The sequence below is a fragment of the Sphaerodactylus townsendi genome, linkage group LG07 (genome assembly GCF_021028975.2).
Source record: "Sphaerodactylus townsendi isolate TG3544 linkage group LG07, MPM_Stown_v2.3, whole genome shotgun sequence".
NCBI classification, from domain to species: domain Eukaryota; kingdom Metazoa; phylum Chordata; class Lepidosauria; order Squamata; family Sphaerodactylidae; genus Sphaerodactylus; species Sphaerodactylus townsendi.
In genome coordinates, this window is record NC_059431.1 from 122,596,574 (window position 1) to 122,616,000 (window position 19,427).

General features: G+C 44.0%; 1 protein-coding gene across 11 annotated transcripts in view; it reads left to right on the top strand.

The window, feature by feature from the left end:
• The window catches only part of ZFYVE28 (zinc finger FYVE-type containing 28), a 76,546-nt gene that overhangs the window by 27,086 nt on the left and 30,033 nt on the right, over positions 1-19,427 (top strand). For 8 of the 11 annotated variants that reach the window (XR_007244987.1, XR_007244988.1, XR_007244991.1 and 5 more), the window contains exons 2-4: positions 9,934-10,074; positions 12,757-12,894; positions 16,724-16,926. Coding sequence is in view for 6 of the 11 variants with exons in the window: in XM_048502669.1 (XP_048358626.1) it covers positions 12,787-12,894; positions 16,724-16,926 (311 nt within the window). In the remaining 5 variants the exon portion in view is untranslated. Of the gene's footprint in view, positions 1-1,890; positions 2,031-9,933; positions 10,075-12,756; positions 12,895-16,723; positions 16,927-19,427 lie in introns of those variants that run through there. The other 3 variants (XM_048502671.1, XM_048502674.1, XM_048502673.1) reach the window with 2 other exon arrangements.

Here is a 19,427-nt window from a genome sequence, read left to right on the forward strand (position 1 = left end):
ACCTCTCACACACAAACGCAGGCTGGCATGAGGGTAACTTCAACATAACGAATGAAATTTATTTTAAAAACAAAAGAAAGGCTTCTTAAACTGGCTCAGAGAGGTACTAACGCTTGATGGTTTCAGAGAGGTTCTTTTCACTTAAAAGTTACACAGCTTCAGTTGTTATTTAGGTTTCACACCCATACACAGACACACGCAGGTGTCTCTTCAGAAACGACTTGGCTTTTATATACTTTGCTTTTCCTCACAGACAGACACTAGTCCTTTCTGATCCACAACCCACTGAATACACACACACACAGTCTATGCCCTGTGAGATTCTGGCATACAAAGCCTCCCTCTCTCACACTACTCCCAAACTGGCCTCACTGCCACTGGATTGGGCCTTCCCAAGACTGCTGTTGTACAGGGGTTGGACAGACTCCTGGGTCTGGTCAGTGTCTACTGACAAGCCTCTGGCCGGTGCTTCGCTCTGCACCAAAAAGCCAGTGCCTTCCTTCCTCTTACAAGCTTCCTTTGCTTGAGGATAGTCACTAGAATCCTGCCAACTATCTGAGCTGGACCAGAATCCCTTTACACCAGAGACAGAGCAGAGAGACTTCACTCCACAGACTCTGCTCTCAACTGAACACAAGCTGTTCTCTTCAGAACTCTCCACACAGAACTGTCTGACAGGCTCTCTCTGTCTTTCTGTTTATCTAGCAGCATTTTAGCGCCCCCCTTACATTGGTCAGGGGCAACAGTGCCTTCCATTGACTAATCAGCTTGCTTTTATTTAAATTAGGGCCTGCTGCCTTACTTTTTCTGTTACCCAGGCCTCTTTAAGCAGGCCTGCTTCACACCAGCCCTTCAGGGTGGGGCAAGTCCGTTACAGTTTACTTCAGGGTAAGCCAGTGGAGGGTAAGCTTGTAGATCATGGAAGGGAGGAAGGCTGGGATCAGCCTCAGCCATGGTTGTCGCGGGTTGCCAACTCCCGGCGGGCAAATCCCAGGACATTTGGGGGTAGATTCTCAGAAGCTGTGGCTTTTGGGACCAGAGCAGGGGCCATGCTCAGTGAGGAATATGGCTGTTGACTCCACCCTCCATGGCAGACATTTTCTTGGGGGGGGGGGAGAGAAGTTCAGCCCCCCCCCCCGGAAGTTGACAACCCCATTAGAGGCACCAATTTTGATCCACCATCCAAGTGGAATTTGAGGGGGTTCTTTTTTGGGGGGCATAATCAGTGTTTTTCAACACAAGAAAAGAGAAATGTGTGAAACAGGTGTTCTATTGCTGGTCATTTGAATCATGTACAAAACAACAGCCCCCCCCCACACCCTTTTGCTTTGATGGGTAAAAATGGTCCCCATAGAAGGGAACTTCTCCCTGCCTGAGAATATATACAGTGTAATCTTCATTTTAGATGTCAAAAAGTATTTGCGGCTCCAAGTGTTTTCTTTTCCATGGAAAACAGGTCCAAATGGCTCTTTGAGTGTTAAAGGTTGCCGGCCCCTGCTCCAGGGGAACTGATCTCTGGCCAGATCTCCAGGAAGTTGGCAAACCACCCTCAAAAGCAGCCATTTCCCGTAGGGGGTCTGCAACCTGCAGCTCTCTGCCTGGCAGGGCTGATGGGAATTGTAGTCCATAACATCTGAAGGGCCGCGAGTTTGACACCTGTGCAGGGGAACTGGCGAACTGTCATAATTCCGGGAACTCCCCAGTCTCCGCCCGGGTTGTCAACCCCTGACTGCGATGCTTCTAGGGGCGGGGCTCTCGGGAGGCAGTCGCCCTCCTGTCAGAGGCCACGCCCCGCAGCCCAGCCATTGGCCGCGTCCAATCCCAAGAGGGCAGGGGCGGGCCTTTGCAGCTGTTCCTTCTCTGTGGTCTAGGAGTTGGGACACGGGGAAGGTCCGGCAGGGCTGCGCATGCGCGTTCCCCTCAGCAGTCGGCCGCCGGAGCCGGCGGGAAAGCGCGGCCCTCCCGTCACCGCCGCCGCCGCCGCGATGATGATGATGAGCCGGCTGCGCAGGTGGCTCTACAGGCCGAAGGTGAGTCCCGCTGCGGCGGGGCCTGGGCCGCCTCAGTCGGCCGGCTGAGCGAGACCTCCCGGCGAGAGGGCGCCGAGCGGAGAGTGCAGCGGGCGGCGGCCTGCTTGTTGCGGCAGAGGCCGAGCTACGGCCAACCCCTCCCCTCTCCCGCGCGCCCCAGGCCAGAGGGCAGCCTCGGGCCAGGCCCAAAGCCCTGGGGGTGCAAAGGGGGCTGGCCTAGGCAGGCCCCGCTCAAGTCATTTCTCTGCCCCGCCAGTCAGCAACGGGGAAATCCGCGGCGCGCCTTTTGGATGCAAGTTCTCTATGTAAAAAAAAGAGAGCCGGGGGCTGGCGCCGAAAGGGGCAGCAAATCCTTCCGCCAGCCCCCCAAATGCGGACTCTGCGTGCACTCGGCTGGTGCAGAATTAGCAGGACGGGCTTGTCTTAACTTCAGATGCATCAGCTTTTTTGCACTTTTCTAATTCTTGTAATCCTCGTTCTATTGCATTGCTTATGATATCCCTCATGCCATTCGGTTATGTTGCCCTGTATCCACAGTAGGTCACGGCATGAGAAGGAATCAAGGGAGGCCAAGACTATTCTTTGCTTATGAGATTCCCTCATTTAGACGCCACTTTCCTCTCCAGGAGTAACACAGGGAGCCTTACAACCCTTCTCTGCTGTATCCTCTCAAGAACTTTGTATTCTAGCCAGTTGCGTAGAGAATTTAGGTTTGGAAGACAGGCCCAACATCCAGCAAGATTCCATGGCAGAGTGGGTGAACTCCAGGTCAGAGTCTGACAATTGCTTATACCACATTGAATTTCAAGGGAAGAAGAAGGGATGAATTTTCCCATTGATGGTGCAAGTGTAGGGAGATCTCAAGTTTTCTTTGAAATGTCCAGGGGATCGATGCAAGTTAGGCCCAGTGACTTACAGTGCATTCCTAAGGAGAGTTACTCTTGTCTAAGACCATTCACTTCAACAGCATAGGTTTGCACTGTCAGTTGTGAGCACACCAGGTATGACCCTAGCAGTGGGCTTCTCCTCATCCCCATTCTTGTCAGCCTCAGGTTCTTCATTGTTCTACCGTTTTCCCAAAAATAAGACCTACCCTGAAAAGAAGGCCAAGCGTGATTTTTTGGGGATTTTTGGAGGATGCTTGAAATATAAACCCTACTCCAAAAATAAGCCCTAGTTACAGATTCCCCCAGCGCAGCTGATCTGTTCACGTGGGGGCGCAAAATCATGGAAAAAATTAATCCCCTGAAAATAAGCCCTAATGCATCTTTTGGAGCAAAAATTAATATAAGACCCTGTCTTATTTTCGGGGAAACACAGGTATTCGTCTTCTATAACCATGAGAGCCCTCTGTGAAATAATGGACTTTTGTTTACATTGAAGGCTTCACTGTGGAGTTATTGAGGAATGAGGCTTTTCTGTGGTTTCTTACACCTGTTCCAAACCCAGATCTTTGCTGAAGTTCAGAGCAGTTTCCTTGATGACATTCTCAGAAGTGGCCAGACATGAGCCAGCAGAAAGGGGCAGTTGAATTACAAGGCCTTGTGGCGGAGGAGTGCAGCAGGACTTGGACAGGCCATGGCAGCTATTAGGATCATTACAGTAGTTCTGTAAAGGGAAGTTTGAATGGAGGAACCCCGCTCACCATGGAAAGTTTTGCAACCATTGAATCTTCCAGCAGAGCCATAACCTCTCCTTCCTTGCCTTCCCTTTTCCCCTCCAGAATCACAGGAGCGGGAAAGGAAATGTTTATCTTTTTTACATTCTTAATTTTAGCAGTCTTTCGTTTGAATGATTTTTTGGGTGATTTTGTTTCTGCTAGAATTGTGATTTTGTTGTTGTTGGAATTCAGGGGAAAGTGGCTACAAAAACTTTTCCATCATGAGCCAGTGTGGGGTAGTGGTTGAAAATGTTGGCTAGTATCTGGGAGACCTGGCTTTGAATCCTTGCTCTTATTCGCTGGGTGACCTTAAGCTAGTCACACACACTCAGTCTAACCCTACCAGTATTTTTGTGAGGATAAAACATATGAGAGGTGAGAAAGGCAGGGTTATAAAAGAATTAAATAAATAAAATGCCTCTCAGGATTATGTCACTTGTACAGTAGTAAGCAGTACAGAGATAGTTTACTTTCTGTATTAAGAAAACCTGGTAAAATCCCTCCCCTTCAGAATATTGTAATTGTTTTTCTGCTTCATTGATTTTCTATCTAGGGAAAAAAGTATAGCCTTAAAGTAACTATGCTGCTGTGAGTTATTCAATATATTGAGGAGGGTTGAGTCTGTTCAAAAGAAACATTCTGCCTTGTGTCAAAGTATATTTTCAAACTCTGGATGTTTTAATTCTGTGAGAGACATTGACTTCTGCCACCACAAACAAACAACAGAAAGATGGGTTGGACTTTTTTAAAGTGTTGAATTTTACTTGAAATAGAAATACATATATAATATGTATAAACAGGCAATATTTGGGTTTGGGTTTGGTTACCTTGTGGGAAGTTGTGCTGTACACCGCCCTGAGCCCTTTTGGGATAGGGCGGTATATAAACCTAAATAATAAATAAATTAAATAAACAAATATATCTCAGGGTTTATTTACTTTATAAACTCTACTGCTGTACATTTCCAGGCTCAGTTCAAAGAATTGGTAATCGCAGTAAAGCCCTGCCATATATGGATTTGTGACTTTTTTAGTTTCACTTATTTGTGGACTGTAATGCAGTCATGTGCTGCTCTTTTCTCCTCCCACAGCAGCATCATTGTAAGCATTACATCATTCAATTTTGTGGGAGATATGACTGTTTTGCTGTTGCCAGGAGGCCTCTCAGTGCTTGCAAAGTTCATCATTTTGGGGTGATTTGGGAATGGATCTTGCACAAAAGGCCAGGGTCTATTGATCCTTTAAAATACTTCACAGTGTGGGGAACTCTGCTTGTCCAATTACATTCCTGGTATACTTCCATGCACCATCTTTTTGGTGTCCCATTTTAAGTACAGTCCTTTGAAATGGCTTACCATTGTTTTCTGTATTCAGGAAATCATGTAACAGACTTTTATTTCAGTGGCTATTTGTTGGAGGGCAAACTGTTTCAACCAATCTGCGAGGGTGTTTTTTGTTTTGTTAAAATCGGCAACTCTGCTGATTTTAAAGTTGTTCTCCTGCCTTTTTTGCTCTGATATCTCATGTTTTCTGACCCATTGCTTCACCCCTTAAAAAAACAAACAAATAGTAGAATGTATTGTCTAAGGCTTTCACAGCCAGATTCAGCTGGTTGTGGTGGGTTTTCCGGGCTGTGTGGCCGTGGTGCATCTGTGACTGGCATCTTCAGAGGTGTATTACAGAGGGAAGTCTGTTACACACTGTGTCCAGTGAGAAGGGAATGCTTAGTGGGCTATATATTGTCCATGTCCCAGGGTAGGGAACCAATCAGTAAATGTTTGGGTAGAACTTGCTACGCAAATATTTGGTTGATAGTATTGTATTGGGGTTTTTCAGTCCAGGGAGTGATTCACATTTGCATTCCCTGCAGCAGCAGCAGGAGTATTGGTGAATGCAAATCCTGTGTTTGGGTGGAGTCCATTGCCTATGAACTTAGCATGCCTTGGGGTTTGCTTCTGGTGTTTTAAGTACTGGTAACCAAGCTTTGTTAATTCTCAGAATCTCTTCTTTCTTGTTGAAGTTGTCTCGGCGTTTGTGAATTTCAATGGCCTCCCTGTTCAGTCCCTGTACATAGTAACCTTCTGAGCTGTCCAGAATTTCAGTGTTTTCAAATAAAATGTTATGTCCAGTTTTGTTTAAGTCATGTTCTGCAACTGCAGGTTTTTCAGGATGGTTGGACACACAACACATTATGTTAAAGACTCAGCCCACTTCACTGGAAAAATTGGCAATCTCCATCTCAACTCTAGTGACAGACTTATCAGCTTCGATGTTGTCTCACTGTTCACCAAAATTCCAGTGAAAGATACACTTGCACTCATTGGCCAGTTTTTTTCCAGACGACATCACAGCTTTGTTGCAATACTGCCTAACAACCAGCTACTTCCAATGGGACAATGATTTCTATGAGCAGACAGAAGCCATGGGAAGGTCCCTCAGCGCGGTGATAGCAAATTTGTAACATTGAGTAAAGGCAGCAACTGGCTAACAAATGGGACCAAACTGCTGCCACAATGCAAGAAGTGCTTAAAAAACACTAGGAAATACCTAGACATTTGCTATTTACCCTGCTAGTTTTAGAGGGCTATGAATACTTGGTGCGCATTTTCATACTTGAAAATGCCTGTGTTATTGTCTGCAAACAAATATGCACCCACTTAACACAGTCCCGTAAAATCATTAGCATGAGAATGATGCTCACACACATAAGAAGGCGCTCTAAGCGTCAATGTTGAGTTATTTTTCCACAACTCGGTCCAAGAGCACAGCATTTCCGTATCGGCCATTAACTTCTTCAGAGTGACAGGTGGAAATTTTTAGGGCCACATGACTAGTCTGAAAGTATGCCCTTAGATTTTAAGAGAGATATTATCAGAAATGGAAAATCTACTATTAGCTTCCATTGTAAACAGTGGGGGATGGGGCACCCTTTTGGGGATCAATAACTTTGGATCCCCTGACCCAAACTTCACCAAACCTGGCTGGTATCATAAAGAGACTCTCCTGATGAGACCAGCCAGGTTTGGTGAAGTTTGGTTCAGAAAGGAGTCCCAAGCAGTTATGGACCCTAAAGGGTAGCCCATCCTAATACAGCTTCCCAGTGAAAACAATGGGGAATGGGGCACCTACTTTGGGGATCCATAACTTTGGACCCCCTGAACCAAACTTTACCAAACTCGGTTGGTATCATCAGGAGAGTCTTCTGAGGGTACCTTGAAAATTTGGTGTCATCAAAACTGCGCCCCCCTGCTGGCCTGCAAAGTAAAAACGCACAAAATTTTTTAATGACCCGCATATAAGTCGAGGGGAGCTTTTTCAGCATTAAAAATGTGCTGAAAAATTCGACTTATACATGAGTATATACAGTATATAAAAATCTAACAGTGTGTTTGTCCCTGATGGTCTCCCTCAGAAGCTGCTGGATGGATCGCCCCCAAATTTTCACAGGACGGCCCTCCCTGTTGTGGGCAGGTAATTGGACCTTCAAATCGCCAAAAGTCCATACCTGAGCCAGGAAAAACGTCTTTTTCCTGGTGCACCAGGCCATGAAGTTGACTGTGTTTAACTGTCACCCTTAGAATGTCTGTGCAGCCTGTCTGTCTGCGGCCTGAGGGCTTGGGATGAGGGCTTAGAATGTTCGCGCAGATGGCCAGAGATGAGCCGTGAAAACAATAAATAGGTAATACTGTTAGGTAATACGAGTGGAAGTGAAACACATACACACTTTGCCGTGTGAGGCGTCAGGTGGGGTTCCCCCCATCACACGCAGGTAACTTTCACTCTCTGTGCCTCACCCACTACTACCACACAACATACACACTCTCATACACATCCAGCTCATCCTCACGCACCTCACTCTGCCCTCCCTCACATCCAACCACCACTTACCCACTTCCTCACCCATATTCACCACAGCTCTCTTTTACTAAAAGCCTGGAGTTTGCCTTTTTCTTCTAAGACAATCTGCGGGGTGGGGGCGAACCAACACTACTGGCGCAGCTTCTTTTGCACATGGCCCTTTACGAACCCAGGGAGCTGGCCTCGCTCTGAGCGCCTCACCACCCTGCCTCTGCTGCCTGACTGGGATAGCCTGCTTGCCCCAGTTCTGCCTTACCCAAGCCAGGACGGTGTGTGTCAACCAGCCTCATGGACAGCGGGATTTACACTCTGGACAGTTCCGTTGTGGAATGGGAAGGGTTACCTTATACTAAAAAAACAAGACAGCACAATATAACAATGTGCATTGAAAAGGGAAAGAGAGATTCCATTTGACCACCCCAAAAGTCTTTGCTGGGGATCATTGGACCTGCATGGACATCTGTGTGGGTTGCGGACTGTGATGAGAAGGACAATTGCCACAGCAACGCGTGGCCAGGCCTGCTAGTAACAATATAATAATAATAGAAACCACAAAACACAGCATTCAGACTCATATTAAGGAGCACGAAAGACGCTGTTGGCTTAACCATCCTGAAAAGTCTGCAGTTGCAGAACATGACTTAAACAAAACTGGACATAACATTTTATTTGAAAACACTGAAATTCTGGACAATTCAGAAGGTTACTATGTCAGACTGCACAGGGAGACCCTTGAAATTCACAAACGCCAAGACAACTTCAACAAGAAAGAAGAGACTCTGAGAATGAACAAAGCTTGGCTGCCAGTACTTTAAAATACCAGAAGCAAACCCCAAGGCATGCTAAGTTCATGGGCAATGGACTCCACCCAAACACAGGATTTGCATTCACCAATACTCCTGCTGCTGCTGCAGGGAATGCAAATGTGAATCACTCCCTGGACTGAAAAACCCCAATACAATACTATTAACCACATAATTGCATAGCAAGTTCCACCCAAACACTTACTGATTGGTTCCCCACCCTGGGACATGGACAATATATAGCCCACTAAACATTCCCTTCTCACTGGACGCTGTGTAACAGACTTCCCTCTGTAATATACCTCTGAAGATGCCAGTCACAGATGCAGGCGAAATGTTAGGAACAAAATGCACCAGACCATGGCCACGCAGCCCGGAAAACCCACCCCAACCAAACAAATAGAAAACGATGGATCCTGATATGATACATTCAGACAGGCTTGTGGCACATAAATTCTAGATTAATGTTTTAGGGTGCTTACTATAGCTCTGTGAATCAATGCAGATGGCATGTGGAATTGTAGAAAAGTATTGATTGTTCCAGCTTACTCCGAAACTTTAAGATATTTCTGATATTTTCTCCTTTGCAGGTGTTGCAGATCAGGTTGTAAAATGATGCAAACAAAAGTATAAGCTTCAAAAATGCATATACCCTTCTACAAGCTTCAAACAGTTAACAAACCTGAAGGAAGTCCTCAGTTTGGAATGAGTTTGCTGGCATGGGTCATGTAGGACCCTAGGCTTGAGGACCTTTCAATCTGCAATGTAATTTCTAGAAATTTTGGAGCTTGGGTGGTGGTAGGAGGGAGTTAGGCTTTTTCCAGTTGTCCCTCCACCCTAAGGGAAAGAACAGAAATTTGGGTGGAAACTGAAATATACGCAATATTTACTTTTCTACCAAAACTACTTCGACAGATTTAATGACATGAAATTCAGTATTTGCAACCAGCATATAAAATTATATTGTGGAATTTTAAAAAAACCATTAATATTTTAATGTTCTGTAAGAACAATTGCAGGTATACTCAGTACTAGAGAAGGAGTTGCAACCAGCTGTGCTTCATGTTTATTGTAGCACATGTATCTTTAATTTAAGCAACGTGAGTAGGAAAAAATAACTGTTGAAAACAGAAAACAAATTCCGTAGTATACAAAAGCAGAAACCCCTGGAGTCACAGTAGGTAGGACTTCCAGCATATTTTGCTATTGAGCTTCACTTTATAATGTTTGAACACACTGAACTTGGTAATAATGTATTATTTGACATGGGATCACTTGAGTCTGTGTGTTCAGACAGCCTACCTGTTTGACCATCTAGAGGTGTACTCTCATGTTATCAAAGAATCAAAGTGGGAAGGCAGAGCTCCTCCCACTTGGGCATGGAGCATCTCGATTGTGTCTGAGAGAATTAGGAGTTTTGTGCACCTAAAGACTGACAGTGGTAATTTCTGAGTAAAGGCTCTGCACGGACACAGAGACCTTTAGTGTGAATGCAGAGATGGCCACTTGAGGAGCAACACATTTGGAGTAACGTCCCCTCCCAAGTATCACATGACTTATATGTGCCTGCATTTCCATTGCAGAGGACAGACCCACATCTTCTTGCTCAATTCTACTATGCAGATGAAGAACTTAATCAAATTGCCGCTGAATTGGACAGTCTGGATGGAAGGAAAGATCCACAAAGATGCACTCTGTTGGTTAATCAGTTTCGCTCATGTCAGGTAAACAAGTGCGCCTTAGGGCTGCAGTTCTTCTACTTATGCAAAGGATTGATGCCATTTAACTATGGCCCTTTATGCACTCATTGCCTGCCTCCCAGCTCTCTGCTTTGCAGCAAGGTCTCCTTGAATTCTTTGTTAATACACGAGGAGATGCCCCACTGCTGCTTCTTAGCCAAGCCATTTTTCCTGGCCTCTTGTTTTTGGGTCAGGAAGTTACTCACTGCCTCTTTTCTTTCTTTTTGTATGCACCGTTTCAGTGATCTATTGCACAGATTAAAATTTAAAAAGGAGGCCCCACCCATTCCCCAGAAATGCTGGGGGTCCCACCCATCCCCTGGAGCTGCTCTTGTGTGCGGGTGGGGTGTGTTGTGTGTGGTGGGTGGGTGGAAAAGCCAAGCAGAGCAAAACATATTAGTGTGCTCAGCTTTTCCTGCACAGGGGCTTCTCTGATCTGTGGCACAGTGAGATCTGAAGAGCAGGGAGAACATGTGCAATTGAGAACCTGGCCTGAAGGTAAAATGTCATCTTGACCCAAAGAGACCAAACACGCACAAACGCCATATAAAAAATGAGCTTTGGTAAGATAATGTACTTTAAAGCCCGTCTCCAAAGATGCAGTGTTAGTTGCTCATTGAACCTGGTAGCTCACCTGGAAGAGGGGGAATGTAGTGCCGTTTGGACTCTGCCTTACATGAAGCAAGTCACAGTTGCTTCTAGGTGAGTGGATATTCCGCTCTATGCCTGTAGAGCAAGAGGAACTCTCTGCTACTGCGTGGATTCTGATTTGGTTAATGTAAAGCACTCAGAGCCAATTTTAAAAAATTCCATTTATTGTGAGGTAAAAAATATTCCTCAAGAAACAATAAAAATCAAAATGCTGTATGTGAAGCTTATGTTGATTACAATATACATCAAACTAAGTAACTCTTTTAGTTTCAGTTAATTTGTTTCACATTCAAGTTCTGGCTAAACAGTGAATAACCCCCACTGAACTAAATACATGCAAGTATCTAGAGCAGGGGTGGGCAATTATTTTTTCCATGGGGCCGCATAAGAAACAGAAAATATTGTGGAGGGCCGGGCCAAAAGGCTGAACTCAATTCTGCATAATAGGGGCTGATAAGTGACAGACAGGTGCACAGATCAACTTGGAATCAGTGGCAACAGTTCTGCATACAACACTATTTGGCACAAAGAATCACAGGTTTAACCTACCTGCATAGTTGTCCAATGTGACAATCAAGCAAGTGGGGAAACTTAAGTCCCTTAACCTACTTTTTTCATCGGCTGGTGCTTTTGAAAGCCCCGCAGAAGCCGGTTGCCTTGGTTGCTGGCTTCTGCGGGGCTTTCAAAGGTGCCTCACTCCCCAGCAAGGCGGGGGGGCCAGTCAGGGTCATCTGGCGGGCCGGATGTGGCCCGCGGGCCATATAACGCCCAGGTCTGATCTAGAGAGACTTCTCTTTTCCACCTGCTCAGTCTGAGGGCTCCGCTTAACTGTCCCAACTGCCTTAACTGTTCATGCTTTTAAAAATTTCTCCCATCATGCAATCAGCAGGTTCCACAGACTTCAATGGATTGTTAGAAATTCAGCCTTCTTCCACAATGCCCTTATCCACCTGTGCAGCTTACCATGGATTTTCTCAGAGTCAAAGCTTGTGTCTTAGAAACATTTTCTGGGAAATCGTTCTGCATTCCTCCTTTCCCCCCATTGTTTTGAGATATTTCCCCCCTTGAAAAATTTCGGGAACCAAATGGAGGAAAAAACCCAAGTAAAATTAAAGGGAAAAAAGTAGCATTTGGTGGAAAGATATGTTGTAAACAACTCAAGAGGAATAGGTCTAGATTTCCTGTCTTCTACTATTTTATTAAAAATCTCATGGTTCAGAAAGCCGTGTGTTTCTCATTAAAAATACACACCTTCTTGAGCAGCTGTTTCAGCTTAAGAACTGATCTTTGTGCTTCTGTAAAATGGACTGGTTCATCTAAGTAACTATCTAATATCTTTTTTGTACATAGCTGTATTCTATTCTAAACTTGCTCTCTTGCCAGTACTAATTTATGTCCATTTGCACCCTTTATCCTGAATGGGAGACCCAAAGGAGCTTACATAATTCTCCGTTTGATTTTATCGTCATGCATGAAGCTGCTTTATACTGTATTAAACCAGGTGGAGATCTGTCACATCACGCTCTGCTTGTGCCTTGTAACTGAAAATGCCTGGTATTGAACTTGGGACCTTCATGAAGAGCAGAAGCTCACCCCTGAGCCATGACCCCTCCCCAAACTGTCCCATGAGAGAGATTAGCCTGTGACTAGCTCAGCAAGATTCCGTGGTGGAGAAGGGTTGGTTGGTATGCCTGACCCCCTCGTTGTCAAACTTCAGGAAGCAGTGGAAGACAGTTCTTTTTAGGACTGCAGTTTGATTGATTTATCTTTTGTTATTGGCTGTTCTACGTAGAGTTTTTAATCTGTGACGTTTATAGGCATTGTCATTGTTGTTTTTATTGTCTTTTTTATAATGTTATATTTATGTTGTAAACCTCCTCAAGTTCTACCGGGGGCAGTGGCAGCTAACAAAAGTTTTAAACAAATAAATGTGGGATGTGTTCAGTTTTCGGGAATATGTTATGTGTTATTGAATAAATATTTGTTCTATGTTAATCTATGTCATTTCTATTCTAGGATAATGTTTTGAACATTATAAACCAGATAATGGATGAATGTATTCCACACGAGCGAGCCAACCGTGATTTTTATGTAAAATTTCCAGAGGAAATAAGACATGACAACCTTGCAGGACAACTTTGGTTTGGAGCAGAGGTATATTTTTTACTGTTTAATGGAAGAATGGCATTTATCAGATAACTGGAAACTTCTGTATGATCCATATGCACAGAATCTCTAAGTCTCAAACTAAGTCATAAAGGGAAATATATATTGGAAAATAAACTTGTGTACATTTCAACTTTGTAACTGTAACATATCCTTTTTTAATTTTACATTTGAAAGAAGACAACTTTTTAAAAGGAATAATTTAGATAGGCTGATGCAGCTCAAATAAACAGGAATCTAGTAGGACCCAACTTCAGCACTCTCTTGGACTTCAGCCTGCTTTGCCATGTACATATTGATGAAATGGAATCTAATCCATTAAAGCTGATGCCGGAATAAAACCTTGTTAGTCTTTAAAGGAGGAGGCATCTTTTAAAGAAGAGGAGATATTTGGGGTTCCTCTGAAACCCACATCTTCACTGGCAATCTGATTTTCCTGCTCAATCCAATTTTTTAATTTATCAAGATGGTTTGCTTATGAATAACAAACTGATCGGTCTATAGCTAGTGAAATAATCTCTTCTCCCCCTTTTGTACCAAGGAACTATTATTGCCAGTCCCTGGGGATATGGGGACTGAGCCCCTCGGGGGAGGGCGGTATATAAGTGGAATAAATAAATAAATATGGCTGCTTTTGTCAATATGGCATGGAATGTTTAATTTCTATACCGCCCTCCCCCAAAGGGGGAAAAAAGAATATGGGAAAAAAGAGTTGCCAGAGGAGAGCCCCACCAGTCAGTGTTGTTTTTCAAGAGCACTGGGAAGTTGTAATTTGCTCCTGGAGCTTTCCTCTCTTAACTTCTGTGATAGAGGTAGGGGACCAGTCAAGCAGATCTTCAGTACTTGGTGAGGTAGAACTATAACTATCGTCATCATTCATCTTCTGAATATATGCAACCCAAACCTCTGGAGCTATATGAAAATCATAAGAGGATACTTCCTTACAAATAGAACCTGACGCGATCTTCCAAAAGAGTGGTTGCCTGTTTAGGTTGTTTCCATGAGACCTTAACATCTTTCTCCTCCTTGTAAGCAATCAGTTACTTGTATTATTTTCTTTTAACCAAGGAAGAGTGTTAAGGCCACCTGTTTAGCTCACCCTCGGCTTGCATATAAACACAGATTGCAGAGGTAAGAGCCTTTATGCAACATAGCAATCTTTATCAAACTATCGCTTTGATGACTTCGCCAATCTCTTCTGACCAGAAGCAGCAATTTGTATTAATAAAGGCTTCAGATTCTGTATTAGACACTCATTAGAGGTTAAGGGATCTTGCTCCATATTAGAAGTTATAAGTACTGAGCGATACCTTAAAATATTTTCTCCCCAAAGCCTTTCATCTTTTGTCAAGCCATGGAGTCCATTTGACTTGGTGGCCTACATGATCCACTTGTAGCCATATACGTAGCTGATCAAATTTTGTTTGATTCTTCAGTATTCTACCCTGCTTTACTTGGGGGGAGAACTCCTGAAGATAGTCAAACACAGAAATCCCGATATATTCATAAGCAACCCTGTTGACAATAACAGCACTGTAGCCTAAGCATCCCACCCTTTACCAAATGTTAAACTGGCTTGAAGTTACCAATCCGATTACTGATGCTTACAGGGAGATGAGAAGTACAGTTATGTGCATTGTAGGATTGTCCATGAGAATTGAGTGGTGATGTAGGACGGGGTCCTCAGCATGGCACTAGTGAATGCTACGGCACTCTTATCCACCCTTGTTGGCACTCACCAAGTGTTTTCAGGAAGTGGGTATGGCCAAGTAGAGAGCTAGTGAACTCATAAAGGCAGTAGGAAGAGAAATACTATAAATATTTTTTTTTTCAGGTGATATGAATCGACTTACATCTACCCTAAGGATCACAGCCCTAATTCCCAGAATTTCAATGTTAAAATAGTAGGACTGTTTGCCCAAACATGTTACCCAAAGTATAAGTGATTTCTATTCAGGGTTCTTCTCAACCAGTGAATGTACGGCTCAGAAAATGCATGTCTCTTCTGTAGTGCAGTTTTGGTATCTTCCCTCAAATTTGTACTTTTCGTTAGGATATCACATGCTGCTTGACCTGAGACTGCCATGTGGAGCTTGGCTTGCTCTTTGGAATTTTCTCACTCTCTTTAAGTAGTGGGCCCCATTATGTGTGGCAAACTTTGCTTTATTTAGATTTTTAGACTTTGCTTTTTCTCCTCGGTGGGTACCTGTTCACATTGTTCTCTGTTTCATCACTGTAGTTTCTAGTCAGTCCCACATAGCAATTGTCCTATGGCGAAGAAGATTCTGGAGCTCTTAAGAGCGTTCAAAGCACTCCCATCTCCCCTTTCACTGCATTTTCCTGCCTTCTGTTTTTTTCTGCCACCAATGAATTCATGGTTTACCGCAAGGTTTTTCTCTTGTCCGTCTGTGACTTCTGGGTAAGAGCATAAAATATAATTTAGTGAGGTTGTTTCCACTTGATCTTCAGTGGTCTGTGCTTCTTTACATGGACAAATAATTTCATATATATAAATGTTCACTATAAAGGACAATATATATAGAAAAGAGGAAGAGTTTTGATTTATACTCTGCTTTTCTCAATTGTGAGGAGTCTCAAAGCAGCTTACAAACTCCTTCCCTTCCTCTTCTCACAACAGACACCTTGTGAAGTAGGTGGGGCTGAGAGAGTTCTGAGAGAACTGTGACTGGGCCAAAGTCACCCAGCAGGCTTCGTGTGGAGGAGTAGGGAAACAAACCCAATTCTCCAGATTAGAGACTGCTGCTCATGTGACAGAGTGAGAATCAATGGAAGTCCACCTTTCTTAACCACTACACCACGTTATATATAAACAATTGTCCTTTTTAGTACTCTCCTAAGCTGAGCCTTTATTTTTCTTCAAATAGCCATGATAGTACAGAAGTCTAGACAAATATAGAATGTTTTAAAATCCTCCAACTTACCCATGGTTGGGATGGGACAGTAAGCATATAACTTGGGATTTTTCCATTTCTTCCCTTGACTTTTCTGTAGTTGGACTGCCCTTTATTACATGTTAACTCCCTCTTTCCTTGTGCCTTCACAGTTGAAAGTGTGATGAAACTGTGTATGTTCTTCACTTTGAAATAGGTTGATTACTTGAAGATCTCTGTATGCTGTCACCCAGAGAGATTTTCCAAACCTTAAAAAGCTGACGACTTGAACAGGAATACTAAATCCTGTTGGGGCAAGCAAATAAATCATGCTCACCCCTTCTGTCAGAATAATACTGGAACAGGGGCACATAGCCAAATATCTTGAATTATAACTGAACCCCAACAGAGATGGATTATCACAAGAGCCAGATCTAATACTTTCCCATCGGCCATTACAAAGGGTTGTTACTTATCCATCCCTCTCCAGGATCAGGTTTGTCCACACTGTAAAAACCAAGTGGAGACTCTTGCTCACATTATTCTTGACTGTCCGAGATATGTGGGCATTAGGAATTTCTCTCCCAGGCTGGCCCTCCTAGACAAATCTGAAAGAGACTCTGACAGTGCTGTTGTGGAGCTTCTGTTAAACAATACAGATGTCATGCTCTTGGAAAAAGTAGCAAAATTTATTTTGCAAGTGACAGAACTTTCTAAGTAATGTATACTGCTATATACAGTCTTTCTGTCTGCGTTTTGAATGTACTCCTGATTTGTACTACATAAATGTCTGGTAACGCTCTAGAGCCTATTTTAAATTCCTAATAAAGGTTGTTGTTGTTGAAAAAGTCAGTGGTGTGTAAAGGTTGCATCCTAGGACCCTATTTTCAAGAATGACTCTAAAGTCTTTCAAAATCTGTTTCTAGTGCCTGGCTGCAGGTTCAATTATTATGAACCGTGAAATAGAAAGCATGGCCATGAGACCGCTGGCCAAGAGTCTGACTCATAGTCTGGAAGAAGTTAGGAACATCATCCGTGACCAGGCTCTTCGGGATCTGAACTTCTACACAGGAAAAATTAAAGAGGCCCTGAAGCAGTTTGATGTCCTTTTTGCAGAATTTGAGCTAAGGTAACGCATTTGAAATATATCCATCCTGAATATTACATATTGTGATGCAATAAAAACTCTCTGGTTTTTCTTCTCGTGTTATTGCTGCTTCCTGTAATTCAGTTCTGTCGCCAATTCACAAAGCAAATGTGCTTTTAAATTATAATGATTAAATTATAATTAAATTTATGTATAATTGAATCAGCTTTTTCATTGGCACAGAAGCGGGGGAGGGTAGGAAACATCTCTTTCCCCCAAACTGTGGGGCCTGTGTAGTCAAAAGTCACAGGAAATGCACTTTCCATGAGAAAGAGACTGTTCCCGCTTTTGCCAGTGGAAAAGTTGGCAGAATTCAATCCTGAATTCAACCCTGAATTTTCATCCCTGTTTCCAGTAAAAATTGACTCCCAAAAGCAGGCATGGAAGTTGACTCCTGCATAGCTATAACCATTTAAAACAAATATTCTGTGGACAGTGGATTTCCAAGCTGACTGATTTCTGCCTTCCATGGGGAAATTATAGCATAGGCAAAACAAGGCAATGTTTTCAGATAGCAATGCTTTAGAAATTGCTTTTGGACAGTTTCATTAGTGGCATTAATAACTTTACAATGGTTATGAGTGACTGAAAACCATTTTCTAAATGTTCGTGCACTGAAATTTGTCAGATGATGGGGAAGCAATTACAGCTTGATCCCTCCTCCTCTAATAGAAGCCTTGAGTGGAGAGAGATAACTACCTGATCTTCCCCAGATCTTAACTCAATCTGTCTCTCTCAGGCGAGCACACCTCTCTGCACCTCAGCTGGCCAATCAGGTAGAGCTCTAGTTAACTCATTGTGCACCTGTTCTGTCTGAACTTTTAAATTAACCATATATACAGTAATCCGTCACACCAAGCGTCAGGAGAAAATCCAGAGGGTTATGTAGCTCGTATAAAGCTACTAGTCGTCACTGCTGAGAAAGTTTGATTTGTTCACGGTGCACATAATTTTGATGATGATGAATTCATACAAATGGTCTATGCAGGGCTTAATTCCCAGACAAAAGTAACCTTAGGTCCTTCAGACTCAGGCGATCTTACGTAGAGAAACCTGGCAGATAAGATTCGCAAAGTAGCAGATCTCTTCAGAGAATCTGGAATCCTTAAAACATCTACCAAGGTTCCTTGCAAAATGCAGATGCTAGGACCTAGGAGCCCATTCAGACATTTACATATGCAAACAACGGACCACACTCTCAGTATAAAAAACCCACAAAAGCTGCAGGCACACTCAGCCTTGTGGGAGCAGGTGGAATTGGGAAAGACATGATCCTGGGGGAAAGAACTGAAATTGGAAGGACTGATTTAATGGTCCCAGTTCAGGATATATGCGCTGTCGCCAAGGCAATCCCATTTTAACCCCAAAATGCAATCCTGGCTTATTTTCTAACCAAAAACAAACATCAGCCTCTGGGCATGTACAAAAAGACTCATAGCAAACAAACTTTCCACCTTGTCAGCCACCTGATAGGAATACAGATCTGTAGTGTGACTACAGGTAAGGCAGACTGGACCAGACATGACACAGTAGGACAAGAAATGCCATGAAAGGGAACCATGAAAGGGAACTTGGAAATGCCATGAAAGGGAACCAGAACAAGACCTCACAGCTCGACACTGCTGTAAAGCAAACATTTGCAGCTGCAGACCAGTTCACACATACAGGAAATTCACTGTGACGGATGCCCTAGGTCTGTGACCCATCCCCAGGGTGTTGGGGCCAAGTTAGTGCCAGACAGATGGAGGAGGCTGATGATTCAGGCAGGAGTTGGCACCGTGGGGAGTGACACTCCTGCTACACTTCTCATAGACACAAGAGCAGCATCTCTTACCATCTTACATCCTGACCTAGATGCATACTTTGTCCAATCCAGACAGCCATGGCCCTTTCTGAGTTTGGAGGTGGGGAACATCGAGCTGAAATCTGGAAAATATCCCTCTTTCAGTGGGCACCATTAAAACCACCCATTGCAGCTTATTAGAATCAGAGAGAAGTTTTAAAAAATGCAGAAAAAGCCCCAACTCCCCTTTTCCCCATGAGAATAAGAAAATAATCAGTGCCGAAGCTTTCCCCCGCTAACCCCCATGTACCATCTAGCTCAGGGGTAGGGAACCTGCGGCTCGAGAGCTGCATGCGGCTCTTCTGCCCTTGCACTGTGGCTCTACAAGCCAAGCCGCCTGCCCCATCCTTGCCCACCCTGCAGGTAGCAGGGCAGGCGCACCAACTGCCCACGGTCGGCTGGGCCGTGCCGCGGGCTTCCCCTCTCGCCCGCCCCATTGGAGCTGGGCGGGCGCTTTCCCGGCGGCCGGCGAGGCCGAGCTGCTGGCTTCATCCTTGCCCGCCCTGCAGGCAGCAGGGCGGACGCATCCATGCGCTTCTCAGAATGAGCAGAGTAAAAGGTAAAAAAACCCCTATATATATAGTCCTATATATTTTTAAAGTTTTTATCATCTCAACCTTTAATTTGTAGCAAATGACTT